The sequence below is a fragment of the Phytophthora cinnamomi genome (genome assembly GCF_018691715.1).
Source record: "Phytophthora cinnamomi strain GKB4 chromosome Unknown Contig81, whole genome shotgun sequence".
NCBI lineage: Eukaryota > Oomycota > Peronosporomycetes > Peronosporales > Peronosporaceae > Phytophthora > Phytophthora cinnamomi.
The window spans coordinates 300,893-315,568 of NW_027151014.1; the positions used below are offsets into that span (position 1 = coordinate 300,893).

Here is a 14,676-nt window from a genome sequence, read left to right on the forward strand (position 1 = left end):
CAGTCTTCAAGCGACAGCGAGAGTGACGGTGTTGACGAGGAGGAACTCGCACGGCAAGGCACTAGAAAGGGCGCAAAAGCTCCAGATGTACATGTTTGCACACGGATTGCGGGACACCAGCTTACAGAACGTTGTCAACACTCTACGTGCTCATCTCGTACTTCCATGCGGAATAGTAGTTTGAATGTTAAATGATAGGTTTCCTCGTATAGCAGCTATAAATCTACAAGAGCTAGGGGAGTTGGTGACCAAACACCTCCACTATAGCCGGTGTTCTCTGTAAGTCAACAGCCCGCCGAGCATGGAACGTCGCGATGCAATGTACAGTGTAGAAGGTGCGCGTAACATCAACATCAAATGCACAACAGCGCTATAAAATAAATATAGAATTATATTGACGGAATAACAGATTACATTGGGATCTTCTTCTTTCCGTATAAAATATGATATTGTATCTATAATAAGTATATTGGGTTTTCACCTGATTTCTGTACATCGTGTACTAAAATGTTTTACTAAGCCACGTGATCTGACCCCTTCCACCCAGGGTGGCGAGAAACCATTGTTCCGTCAAAGCACCACGCTTCCTGTGGTTCTCGATGCCGAGACTCCGAACCCTTCCCGACAACTACCGTCTTCGACAAGCTGCTGATCTTTATCTATTACGCTGCCACGCACAAGACCCGAAGGAATCGCTTATCCAGTCCCTCCTCGCCTACACACCTTCAGAAGAGAGAGATCCGACGTATGCGAACGCTACACTAGCCAGGAGGCTCAATAAGTTGACTCTTAACTAGCGTAATGAACGCGAGACCACGTTTACTAACTACTAAGTGATCTAATTTTAATCCTTGTTACTATACCCAATATTGATCCACTAATACACAATAATAGTTGAAATAAGTATTACGGGGATGCCAATATAATATATAATATATAATATTAAAAAATAATTCGTGCTTCCATAATATGGAAGCACGAATTATTTTTTCTACGATTCCCAGACCAATTTTATATTTTATTTTCTGAGCTCGTCTGCGATTTTCTGCTACACTGTCACGCGCAACTCCACTGGAAAAAATCACCACAAATGAAAAGAAACTTGTTGTTTGAAAGCATGATTGTAAAACTGTAAGTAACTTGCAGTCTGCAAACTCAGTAGAGCGGAATCCATGCCATGGTGGACGGTGAGCATGGTTGGTGTTACCGTGAGTTCTACTGGCGGCGCCCGCCCCGGTAGAACGGGTTGGTCTTCGCGTTCCAAGTACGATCAGCTGGCTCGTGGAAGTGTCCTTGCTGCGCCGAGTTGGTGCCGCCAGAGCGCAGCTGGGCTGGATCCCACGCCATGCTAACGCCAGCCGAGCAGATCGCGGCGACGACGGCGATAATAGCTGTTTGGATGATCTTCATTGCGGGCTGGTGCTTGAGTTGGTGTGTTGGCAGTTCGAGTCGAATTGGACAATGAACAGACAACCGTGCTGGAAGTCGAACTGGGAGCATTAGGATCATGTGGCCGGTGGTGTCCCATCACAACTCGTAGGCTTCTAACTGTCGCCAAGTTGCACACTTCTCGCTTGATACAATCCAAAGCTTAATTAACTCTCTAATGCTGCAGGGTGGGTTGTACCGCAGTACATTTCGAGCTTTCCTTTCCTTCCTCGATTGGCGTGGCCGCCGCACGTCACAGTTTGTTTCAAAGCTCAAATGAAGGGCACCATCAGAAGATCAGAAGATGAAATTGCACGGTAAAAAACTTGTGAGACGACAGCCCGCCGAGCATGGAACGTTGTGATGGTAAAAACTTGTGAGACGACAGCCCGCCGAGCATGGAACGTCGTGATGCAAATTACACTGTAGAAGGTGCGCGTAACATCAACATCAAATGCACAACAGCGCGCTTCTGTTTCAGATTCAGAGCGGAGTCCTATCCCGACTCCTGGCCACTCGATCCCGCACGCTCCACGTAGTATCCCAGGTTCCCTCCGTATCCTGATACACGAAACCTCTTTGTCGTTGTGCGCCCGCCCACCCACCTCTCCACTATCGGCCAGAGGACCATGACGACGCCGACCGAGGGCGAGCAGCCCGAGTGGGCGCTGGCGCTGCGCCAGGTGTTCCAGGACGTGCAGCTGCAGGCCGTGGAGGCCAGCGGCTACGCGCGCGCGCCGTCGGTGGCGGCGGCCGTGCGGCGGCTGGGCGCGCTGTTCGCGGACGAGGTGCCGGACGGGCGGCGCGGCGTGGCGGAGGAGGCCTTCGCGCTGTTCCTGCGCGAGGCGTGGCTGGCCGTGGCGCGCGTGCTGCTGGCGCCCAAGGCGGGCGACGCCGTGCAGCTGGCCGTGGCGGCGCTGCTGGGCGAGTTCCTGCGGCGCAAGAGCGCGCGCAGCAAGGAGCCGCGCGGCAAGGCCGAGCTGCGCGCCGAGCTGCTGGCGCGCCTCATGGAGGCCGCGGGCGCCGAGGACCGCGCCGTGCGGCTGCGCGCCTGCCACATGCTGCAGGTCGTGGTCAACCGCCTCGAGTTCATCGAGTACGGCGCAGGAGCTTCTTGTCTTTTTACTTAAATAGTTGATAGTTTATTTAATATATATTATTATTATGTGCTGCTGCAGGGAGGAGCTGGCTGTGCAGCTGAAGAAGACGCTGCTGCGGCGCCTGAACGACAAGCTCACGGCCGTGCGCATCCAGAGCGTGTACGGGCTCAAGAAGCTGCAGGGAGCGCCGGTCTCTAGGGACGAAGGAGAAGAAGAAGAAGAAGAAGAAGAAGAAGAAGAAGAAGAAGAGAAGGAGGAGGACGAGGTCACGCGCGAGCTGCGGAAGCTCATGGTGTCCGACCCGTCCAAGGACGTGCGCAAGGCGGCGCTGCTGAGCCTCGCGGTGGACAAGAAGCTGTACCGGGACCTGCTCGTCCGCATCCGCGACGCGAGCGAGGACGTGCGCTACGCGGCGTTCCGCACGGTCGGCAGCGCCGTGCCGCTGACGGACATCCCGATCAGCGACCGCGCGCACCTGCTGGACCAAGGGCTGCAGGACCGCGCGCCGCGCGTGCGCAGGGCGTGCGAGCAGATGGTGCTCAAGCAGTGGCTCCCGGAGTGCGACGCCTCGCCGGTGCTGCTGCTGCAAGCGCTGGATGTCGAGCAGTACCCGGAGATCGGCTCGAAGGTGTCGCGCCTGCTGCTGAAACACTTCTCGGAGCAGCCTCGGGCGATGCTGAGAAAGGAAGGCGTCGTGGAGTTCAACGCGCTCGAGCTCATGTCGGAGAACAGCGAGGCATTCAACGCCGAAGGCGTTTTCTTCTGGAGAGAGCAGTGCTACTACTACCAGAAGATTGACAGCGATGTTGACAAGGCGGCGGCGCTTTTGCCCAACGTTTCGGATTTTAGCAAGATGCTTGTAGGAACATGCAAGGCTCAGGGTGACATTCTCTTCATTGCGCAGCAACTGCTCGAGCTCGGACACCTGCTAGACTTCCAAGACGAGTTTGGACGACGCAATCTGCTGGATTCCCTGCGTACGTGCCGTATGTATACCTGCTTGTGCACATTCGTGTCTAAGTGATTTTTTCTCCTGGTTGCATTGCAGAAAAATTACTGCGCGAGCTAGACACGGATAGCCAGCTGATCAAAGGCATCATGGAGTTGATGGCCTTTGTGTACTCGGGAAGCTCGGAGCAGGAGTTTATCCAGGTAGTTGCCGAAATTATATCCGACATGTACGACCCGGTTGAGGCAGCCAACGCGGAAATTTCATCATCGCAGCCTGAAGACTCGGAGATTTCATCATCGCAGCAGAAATCGGCCGAAGAAGATGAAACAGCAGGTGTCAACTTCGGCCCTCAGTTGCAGAAGTTAAGCGATGAAGAGCGCGAAGCAGCTGAGGATCGATTTGAAGAGCTAGAAAAGCATCTCGAGACTCTTGAGCTTGACTCGGAGGAGTACAACAAGGTTCAAGCGGAAATGGTGGAATTGGAGATACGCTTGCAAGATCCAAAGGTGATCAGTTGGCTTCGGTGCCTCGAGATCGTGGCTCAACTGCTCAAGCTCACGTCTCACAATCTAAGCGATCCTGTCGTCGAAGGAATGGGTCGCTACATCTTGCCTGCAATCGACAGTGACGTGCCTGCATTGCGGGAAGCTGGTCTGGAGAACCTCGGGCTATTCTGCTTGCTTGACAAGCGTCTTGCTGAGCGCTATTTAATTGTGTTTTGGCGTGCTTTGAACAACCCGGAAGAGGAAAGTGAAGTAAAGCACACGTGCGTACAGGCCATCCTGGATATGGCATTCAGCTTCTTTAATCTTCAACCGCATATTTTCGGGGCAAAGCCAACTGAGGACGAGCGTGAAGCTAAAAGAGATGACGATGAAGGCGCAAAGGAGAACAGTGACAAGGGCGGAGACGCTGGTGGAGACAAAGATGCTGACAAAAGTGAAGACCAGGACGAAGATATGGAGAAGGACGGGGAACCTGAGCCATCGGCAGCTTCCGAGAAGCTTGATTTGGACACCATCTTCGTTGGTCTGGGTCAACTGATTACTGTCGATGATTTAGACCTGCAGAGCACTATTGTGGAAGGGTTTTGCAGACTGTTCATGATGAACCGGATTGACAACATCACCGTCTTGGCCATCTTGCTGGAGACGTATTTCAGTCCCAAGCTTCAGAAGGTTCAGCAACTTGGTGAGCATGGATTCCAGTCTCGCTCGCTTCAGCTGCTCAGCATCTTTTTTTCAGCGTTCGTCATGGCGACTACGGCGAACTGCATGCTGTTAGAGGAAGCTGCCACGCATTTAATTCAGAAATCTATGGAGAAGCTTGAGATGGAGACGGAGGTCGAGAGCGAGAGCGACGCCATGCTTGACTTGGGCGCTTGCGCCAAGTACGTCATGCATCTGTTGAGCCACAACGAGCAAGAGGAAGAGGCGGCGATAGATGCGGTCAAGCCTAGGAAGAAGCGTTCGAAGAAGCCAGAACGGCGTCGTTGCGCCCACCACAACCGGATCGGTATCACGATTTGCCTGGAAATGCTAGCGCTGGAAAAGGTGGCTGCGATGGCCTCTATCCACGCTGACGTTGTTATTCGGCGACAAAAGGCTCTTCTAAAGATGATTGCGTGGGTCGAGGTCACGCTTGACGAGAAACGGTCTGCTGCGCTCTTCAAGTTCTTGCTGGAAGAGATCACTTCGAAGTGTTTCAGCTCTCATAGGGGACTTCTTCGGAGCGCGGAAGCGGTACTCAAGCGCACATCGGCAAGCTTCACGGAGCAGAGCGCCAATGAAGGCGATGATCAGCAGGCATCCGCTGAGGAGCAAGATCAGGCGTGGGCGCATGGTCTGGTCAAAGAGCGTGAAGAGGTGCTCCACAAGGTGCTGCTGACAGCTAGTGAGGACCATGAAAAGTGGCTGAAGCAGCAAGAGAGAGAAAAGAAGGCCCAGCGCCGGCGGACAGCGCGGTACGTTTCGTCCGGCTCCTCGGATTCGAGCGACAGTGAGAGCGAGGAGGACAGCGACGAACCGGCCGCTGTTCCGGCGCGCCGCGAGCTTTCATCTCGTCGTAGCAAGACCGCAGCCGTGAGCCGTATGCACGAGAAGGAGGGTGAGTTCGAGGCGAAAATCAAGCAGGCCCTTCAAGACGACGATGCGGACGAGGACGATGAAGACGAAGATGAAGAGGAGGACAGCGAGAGCGAATCGGATGAAGAGGAAGAGTCCGCGGCCGAAGAAGAAGAGTCGGCGGCTGAAGAGGACGAATAAGTCTGCTGTATTCAATGGTTAGTGCGGCAATAAGAACTAGTTTTGGTTGCGTTGTGTATTGGCCGGGATCGGACCCCATCAGTAAATCAAATACTTTCGTTCAAGTACGTGGACAAACTCTCAGATTCTTTTTCTTTCTCATTTCTCATTCGAATCAGTTGGGATGCAGCTGGACTAATTACTCATTGGAGGTGGTGCATATCCACGGAACAGGCCCTATCTGACAAACCAGCCAAAACGCTAGCAGATGATGAGTCGTCAGATCGTGCTTTTTCTTGCTGCCAGTTACGTTGGCAAGTACAATAATTCGTGCTGAATTGAGGGACATTACGCGCGTCTTAGCGACTCTTACTAGTTTGAACTATGGATTGGCATGGGGCGGCCATTTACTGAAGACGGTGGGAGATGGAATATTGGCGTGGAAATGCTTTAGTTTCCTCCCGACACCAGCGCAAGACCCACTCCTGCATCTGTGTTTAGTAGCCGGCAAGGGCTCTAGTGCATTCAGAGATAGGAAATGGGAGATACCCCTCAGTCAAGCTTTGAGTTACTCAGAGGACGAATACGCCTTCATTTTGTTTCTCACGTGAAATCGGTGCACCGCGACTGGAATCGCTGGTGCCAGGAGCGATTGTAGCAGCGAGTCACCACACCGGGCTTGCCGGAGTACCTTTTGTGGATCTCTTCTCCAGCTTGATGTACGAATTGGATATGCAGGAATCTAGCGATGCTCAACTGCGATCGCCCGCCTTAGCGCTGGAATTCTTGTCTTCCCTATCGGTGCCGTTCCTCGCTCCACCGAAGGTGGAGTGGCCACGTTCCCTGACCCAGATGTCTAGCGTTGGGGACTTTGTCGCGGTTGACTTTCAAGGATAAAGGAGAGATTAGCTTTATGGACGGAAAGGTTTCCGTAGAATGAATTTTCCCTCGTCGCGCACTCAATCAAGGATCCATGAGGCGAGTTCTGAAGTGGGCTCCGCACTAAAGCGTGGTTCATTTGGTGATGACCCATTCGCTTCAGCAATATTTACGTACTACTTTCGACGTTGGCAGCGCTACCAGGACACCGGGAGGGTGGTGGTCGAAAACTTCCGGAAGGAGTCGCTGCGGGACGCACACTTCTTCCGTATTGGTGTTTGCTTGAGTAGTGAGGAGCAGGATGGAAATGGAAAAATGTGGCGCAGTGTTTTGGAGGAGATTCAGGGCATGAGTGTTGAGGATCTTAACGAAGGTCTACCTCTAAGAGGGACATGACAGCCGGCCGATGAGTAAATTGGTCATCTTTCTTGGCCTCGATCAGTCGAAGAAACGGAAGATGCGGACGAAGATTGCGGAGCACAGAAAGAAATTGCAAATGCTGGAATAAGCGGATATACGGACGCTGGGCCAGTCTTTATTACCCAGGATGCTAATACTAATATAGCGATAGTTGATCCATAGGAGGAAGATCTTATCGTCTTTCACTGTAGAAAAAAAGTCGCGAAAGCCGTAGCAGTTCGAAAGCTTAATGCACATAGAGAACCATATCCCCAAATTATGTGATTCTGGCAGCAGCTTCCAGGTGTGCTGCGTGTTGGTATTCGAACGATAAAATACGTTTGTCACGAAACGACAGTTCAACACACCTGTATCGCTTTAATGGCGAGCAATTGCTACTAAACGGAACGCCGCCATTTGTGCCTGAGAACTGCAGAAAATAAGAGCGCCAGCTACTCTGACTCAAGCGGCACGTAGAGTAATGAGGAACGCCGTGAGCTCGTTGTAGCAACACTGCGATCTTGAGCCCCGGGTTGTAAAAAAAAAAATCTTCGCGTGACGACGTGGAGCTACGCCAAGCCAAAAATGATTCGACAGGTAGGTTCGAGACGTTCCCTATCAGTAAAAGATCGCCGCCAATCGAATATGTTGTTCCGATTCCACAGGCAATTACCGTTCATTCAATGATCAAGCACTAGCAGCCACACGCCTTGGGTTCTTGCTTAATTCTCACCTCAAACGGGTACAGCCGAATCGGCGCTGACCTCATTTGTCTCACCTCCATTCGTCTCAAAGATGCGAGTTAGAGGAGATAGCGGACAGGCCGGTGCGATTTCAATCAGGACGATAAAATGATACAGTACTACACCTTTGCCCGTCCAAGTTCGCGGTAGTGTAAAGCAATATCGTATGAAGTAGTTGAAGTAACTGCTATATTTAGAGAAAAAATACTGAAATTTGGGTTTACTCCAAGGTGGATTTAGTACAGGGCAAATTGGTGGTGAGTATTCGAACGGCAACATACCGAAGGAGCCGAAACACACGCTCGCCGCTCGCGCGCGCGTCCTTGATGCTCACCGAGACGGCGGCGACTGGATGCTAGTAGCGCACCACAATGGTATTCCTCCCACTACTGCACGTAATATTGTCGAGCGGGGGACACCAGAGCTGATGAAGAGAGGCGGGGCGCGTGCTTCCACCACTAAGTGCACACCAGCGATGGAGAGCGCGCTGGTAGACTACATGTACAACTGACAGGCTGCTTCAGCGCCTTGAAAGCACGCATTAAGGATTACCTTGCGCTCAGCCACGAGGAGATGATGAACGTTCCTTACGGTCAGAAGACCGAGCTGCGAATGCAGCTACTCGAGAAGGCAGCCGAGCATGCGATGCCATGCATGGATCTCCGCCTGGTCAATAAAATGGCTCGCCACTGTGCGCTGTCCGTGGCGGCCGCTATCCGCGGCGAGCCCATGAAGTACGGGACTTAGCTGTGGACTAAATCCACTTTGGAGTACAAGCCAAAATTTGAGAAAATGTTTTTTTCAATTTTATGTCTAAATTTTTGCTCCCATTCCATGTTGCTTTACACTACCGCGAACTTGGACGGGCAAAGGTGTAGTACAATAGTACCGAAAAGAGTGATCTTTTCGTCCGACCGCGATGTCCATGACGAATGGCGCCATGTTCGTGAGATTCTTATCATTTTATGGCGCATCCACATAGTGGTTGTGTTCCACGCGCTGTGGCATCCCCGGAATGAATCTATTTCCACGGTGTGCGTGCGATCAGCCCACACATTCACCGTTTGAGCTTCTCTTTTCGGCAACGCTATCAGCACCTCTATCGCCGATCAACCGAGTTTAATCTTGATAGTGACGAGATCAGGACGGTTTTGCGCCACCTGGGGTTCCCTGAACCACGTTCAACTCGCAGTTACGCGTGTATGGAAACCTCAGCCCTAGGTTCGATTTAGGTTTCGCTACGACAAGTCTACCTCCCAGTTAATCAACCGCATTCTTCTAGAGGCCAGGGTCGGTAAATACAATACACACGCAGACGTAGAATATAGATGTTGCAAAATATACGAAGACGGTAATTGCTAGACAGTTATCACGTGGCATCAACGATGGCTGCGTGAACCCCAGCAACGCCGCGGACTCGGATCGCTCCAGTACGCGCCAGCAGATCGACGCCCAGCTTGCACCAAAAGATTGAGGCTTCTCACTTGAAAATTGTGATCTCAACTTCTGTATCCCTCTGTAAAATGATATAAGTTGTACCATTTCTGTAACAATACAATATAAATTGCGGTAAATTTTATTCTTGTTTAGCTTGAAATTGCAGTTTTATTGCTATGACGTTTGCGCGCTGCAAAGTAGATTGCGAAGTGAGTTCATTTAGGCAAGCATGTATCGATTCTTTCTTACTCCTGCCTGCCCAACAAGGGAGGGCGGGCCCTGTATGGCAGCACCCTCCAGGTCCGCAGCACCAACCAATGACGCTTGATTATGCAGAGTCGCTGTTGATGCGCACCCACGCAGTAATTTATGCAGTGGCAACGTTGACGTGGTCCTCAGGTGGCGGTTGCTGTGTCGGTCCAGCTGTCGGTGTCGGCGACAGCGCAGTGTCGTCGGCGCAACTACCATCGCCGCTGTCGTCGCAGTCATTTGAACCAATACTCCACAATTACTGGCTATCATACTGTATTGGCGGACCTCTGACGGTAGCAGCGTCCAAGGGTAACGTTCTCGGTGCTGACGGATCTCAACAACATACAAACGTCCCGATACTATCCCATCTTTCTTCGGAGTATGAGTTGGAAGCACAGTTCACACATACTGTAGCGCGTCGGTGATGCCGGGAATAGCTAACCACACTGGCATGATAGGATAGAAATCGCTCCACGCCATGCTACTACCGTGCTAACTTTACCACGAGATGTCGTAGTAAAAGTATAGCGAAAGAGATCCGCGATCTGGATAAGTAGATTATGTACGTCCACGGTCCTAGTACCTGGATACTGGACTCCGGTATGGTTCCGAGCACGAACATTTAGCGTCTGCAGGCTCACACACGCGGGAGCGAGTGTGAAATGTATTAATTTGAAGGCGAACGCGGGTTCAGACGAAGACATCGCTGAGTGCATCAGCACGAGTAAACGCGTTGCAAGTTTATCGTCGAAACCAGTTTTAAGTGGACATAGCGTTTGCTACACAGCTTTCATCGTGCCCACACGCTTTTCCCATAATTCACCAAGGAATGAGATGCGGTACAGACGCGGTAGCTGTAATGCGTTGAGTGGGTTCAAAGCAACTACACCTTTTCAACTTCAAAGTGGCAAATTAAAAGTTCAATACGTCAAAATGTAAGTTCAAAACGACACACACAGATAAAACGGATATTATTATGTGATCAATTATGAAGGGGTATCATTTAGTAAGGTTTTTCATAGCGGCAAGAACTCAAGCCAAAACTACTGGACAGCAGGTACACCAACGCTTTCTTCGCGTCCCTCCAGCTCATTTCCCATTTTTCAGCGCGATATCCTCACCACTTCAAGCCTCTCCGTCACCAAGCTCAATGTTATACAGCTGAAGGACATGCCTGTAGGCCAATAGGTAACGCAATATAAAGTGTGGCGTCGGCTCTTTTTTATTTTGTGTCGTTTTGAACTTACATTTTGACGTTTTGAACTTGGAGTTTGCCATTTTGAAGTTGAAAAGGTGTAAATCAGCGCAGGGGAAATTTGTATTGCTAGCTGGCTTCAGTTCCAAAATTCATTTTGGATTATGTTCGTATCACGTACAAGGTTTTTAGCTGAATCTAGTTGCCATTTTCCAGTTCAGGGCGATTGTTCGTCGCACTCAAATAGTTTTGTGCATGAGCGTCGAGATCTCGCACGGGAAGTACCATGAACCCGTTAGCACTGGCTTGAGTCGCATAGATGGCCACGGCGATAGCGGAAACGATGCCTTGGAAGATTTTCATCACGAATCAATGCTTGTGACTGGAGTTCTGGGAGGGTTTGTAATCACAGCGAGTCGAATTGGAGAGTGACCAAGTGCCAAGAAACTCCAGAGCTGGTGTGGGTGTCGACGATCGCAGCAATACAGATACATATGCTCTGCAACATAGAATAATCATTTGGCAATGTTTATCCATTGGGAGTTAAAAGTGAAGCCAGAAGGATTGCACACGCTGTACCGCCGTGTGATGGTGTGCAAACAGCGTGATCAACTGAACGTAATCCGTATCCAGTGTTTGTATGTTCGTTAGGATAGTGCTGTGGTGTCGAATCAAGCTTGACGAAAGTTGGTAAGCTGACGTCTGCTTCCCATACAAAAACGGATCTGTCTTCCTGTTCAACAAATACACCAAGAAAAAGAGACTCCGCCATGCCGCTTAGATGTTGGTATCACTGTGCTACCAGCGAGCATATTCATCGCTGACAGAGCCAGGCGCTGAATAGCATAGCCTGTATCACGGGGTACAGTAAAACGTATGGTAGCAAATGAATCTCGTGAACTTTGCGGGGATCATGGTACACACTGTACAGAATCACGGAGGCAAAGTATGGACGTTCAATATGAGACCGCGGCACTGCTTCGCTACCATTTGGAGTTTTCAAGATAATCACGTTATCATTGACCAATCAAAATTCGTACATAACCGGTCGGACGTCAAGAATTTAAAGAAAAAGCACTCGTAGAAAGAAAAAAACTATAATTAGATTGCTTTTTACACGAGTTTTCCGACAATATAAAATTGGAGCAGCGTTTTGGATGGATCAAATCGGACCAAAGCCCAAATTTGGTTAGAAATGCGCCAGCTCCACCAAATTTTATTCCCGTACTTTCTCGGAATTTAGGTCTGGAATATATGATGTCCATTGATGAAACAAACGCTCCAAATAAAATCCGGGATTTCGGGTCCGGAAATGGAGATTTTGTTTTTGACCTATGTAACTCCACGAGGTATTACCTTTTCTAACGATCCATAGCTTATAAGAAACACAACACACAGCTCGTTCGATTCAAGCGATTAAATCGCGATTCGTACTTAGGTTCGTAAGTAACGTTTTTGTTTGACACGGTCTCGTATTGTATGTACCTTACCACTGCGATTACTTTCCCAGCTTGCAGCATCATCATGGAAGTGCACCGGCTCCCCCGAGAGAAAAAAATTAAGGCACTTGTTCGTGGAGAAGACGTGAGATCTAAACCAAGAGCCCTTATCCGGATACTACTTCTAAACCAACAGCTGTGAATATGAATACGCATACTGTACGATACGGATAGGAGCAGTTCCCTTATCCCCTCAGTTCTGCATCAACAGTACCTAACGTAGATAGCCTTTGCTTTAATATGCGTTCTTACCAGCTCTGGTGAGATATCTAGTTGTAGCTTGGGATAGATGTCACAGTATTAAGGCTTCATGCCAAAAACCTACCAAGTACTACATTAGGATAGAAGGTATTGAGCTCACAACGGGGTGGAGCACCCGCTCCAACGACTTTGTGCCAGTACAGTGCTGTAGTGGAGTTCTATCGTAGGCTGTGCTAGGCTACCTAGCTCAGCCTACGATAGCACAAGCCTACGATACCATGACATTCTCTGTCGTTATGCGGTGGTACCCACTTTTCGTGTGTTGGTCAGCTTGCCATATTATGTGGCAATCAACCCACCAACGAACGACGATAGCTTTTTTTGGGTTTTCAATCGACACATAATATCTCAAGATCAATCCAAACTTCCGAGGTGGCCGCACCTAGATCGCCGCCTGTAGACAGAGTCTTCAATCTCTACCAAAACAGGGAAGCTTGCATTTAAACGACTTAGCGAACTAAACATCTACTACACGAGTACTTGCCGGTCGACTTGGAGCATCAAGTTGTTCTGGTGGCCTCTTACATTCATTGTCTCTGCTTGTTCAATTACACCGGCTTTGAATCTTCTTCCGTCCCTTCATCTGCATCTCCCGCTTCTTCGTTTGATTCAGTTCAAGAAAGAAAATCAGTTTGGTGACAGGTCGACTGCCGCTCTGCTCCTGGTGCTGAACTTCATGGGGAAACTCATTACCCATGCCACGGATCTTCTCTAAATCATTGAGCCACATCTTTACCGCCTCCCGCCTTCTCCGCGAGGCGCGCTTGAACACCAATCCGGAAGAAATGCGCGTCGCGCGGAGAATATCTCGAACACCACCCTCCCGTTGTCCTGGTGGTGCTGTCGAGTACTGAAGTGCAACTTGAAAGACATCTGCGTCGAGAAACGCGGCCACTCCACATTCGGTGTAGCAAGGAACGGGACCGAGAGAGAAGATATGAACTCTAGCACAGTGGTCGGTAATCACAAATGAGCGCCGCTCGACCTTAGGAGGTCCAATTCGTAGATCAAACGGGATACGAAATCCACAAAACAAATACCGGCAAGCCCGTTGTGGCGACTCGCCGCTACAATCGCGCTTGATATCAGTGCTTCCAGTCGGGATCACCAATATCACGAGAAATACAAAACTGAGCCGGATTCACCATCTCCTTGTAGTTCAAAGCTTGAGTAAAGGACTTCTTCTCGTTTCTGAAGGCGCTAAAGCCTTTGCTACTTACCAAACACAAGATGCTGGAGTGAGTCTAGCGCTGGCATGGGGAGGGAACTACAGCATTTCCACATCATCATTTCATATCCCACCTTCTTGAGTAAGGAATGTGCCGTCCTTACCAATCCATAGCTCAAACTTATCGGGAGTCACGAAGTGTCCGTCAATTCGACAGAACTCATTGTACTTACCAACGCACGAAAAAGCGTGACCTGGCCCTCGACTTCTGCAATGACACGTTCAGCGTTGTGGCCAGCTTATCCAGATAGTCTACCAGACTGGAGCCGCTATCCAGAGCGTTTTCCAACGCAAATTCCAGAGCCACCTTGGCAAATAGAGGCCTGCTACGCGAAATAACCTCTCGCAAGTCTTACCGAATGGACCCGGGTCTTGGAGTCGGGGAAATCTCGGAAGCACCACACTCCACAATCCCGTCTCAAGTCTGTGGTAATCTTGATCAACTCGCTGGCGGATCCATTCTTCGCACTCAGGATACCCACAATGTCCAGCATCCGAAAAATATTTGTCGATTATTCGATCCTGGGGAAAGGCAGTCTATATGACGTCCTGTAAGAGATGTTATCGAGGAAAAATATACAACGTTTTCCGAACATTTTCAGCGCGGTTAAAACTTCTTCACGCAGTTCAGAAATACCTTTCTTTAGACAAGCATTGAATGCTTTGATCCGATCGTACAAAAAAAACTTCCCTGCACGACACATAGAAGACTTCAACACCATTAAGTTGAAGACCATCTGCGTCTTGCCCAGAGCACCCCTTCAAAAGAAGAAACGATGGTCTGGCGGTAGTGCTGTACTGCTTTACTACTTCCACAACCTGAACCATCTCGATCGCATCCTTCAGACTTCTCCAAGGAAAAGCTTTGAGGTCGCGACACCAGCACGTGGATGCAGTTCTTCTCGATGGTTTCGGGGAACGCGTCTCCGATCGTGCTGTTTTGGTCGAGCTTTTGGCGGGCCCACCAAGGAGAATGTTTTACAAGCGCTGTACATGTACAAACCGTCGACACGACCTCCATGTCGTGTTCAAACTTCTGCCGCTTCACTACTTTGCAGGT

At 50.1% G+C, this 14,676-nt stretch overlaps 2 protein-coding genes across 2 annotated transcripts; both read left to right on the top strand.

Annotated features, from left to right (window-relative positions):
• Nucleotides 1-2,057: 2,057 nt before the first annotated feature.
• IUM83_12413 (Condensin complex subunit 3) lies at nt 2,058-5,744 on the top strand (the record flags this gene model as incomplete). The annotated part of the gene is made up of 3 exons (XM_067937037.1): nt 2,058-2,524; nt 2,607-3,505; nt 3,577-5,744. The coding sequence occupies 3 exons, from the start codon at nt 2,058-2,060 to the stop codon at nt 5,742-5,744; spliced, it is 3,534 nt and encodes a 1,177-aa protein (XP_067785333.1).
• A 2,507-nt stretch (nt 5,745-8,251) lies between these two features.
• Nucleotides 8,252-8,491, top strand: IUM83_12414 (uncharacterized protein; the record flags this gene model as incomplete). The annotated part of the gene is made up of 1 exon (XM_067937038.1): nt 8,252-8,491. The coding sequence occupies one exon, from the start codon at nt 8,252-8,254 to the stop codon at nt 8,489-8,491; it is 240 nt and encodes a 79-aa protein (XP_067785327.1).
• Between the last annotated feature and the right edge of the window lie 6,185 nt (nt 8,492-14,676).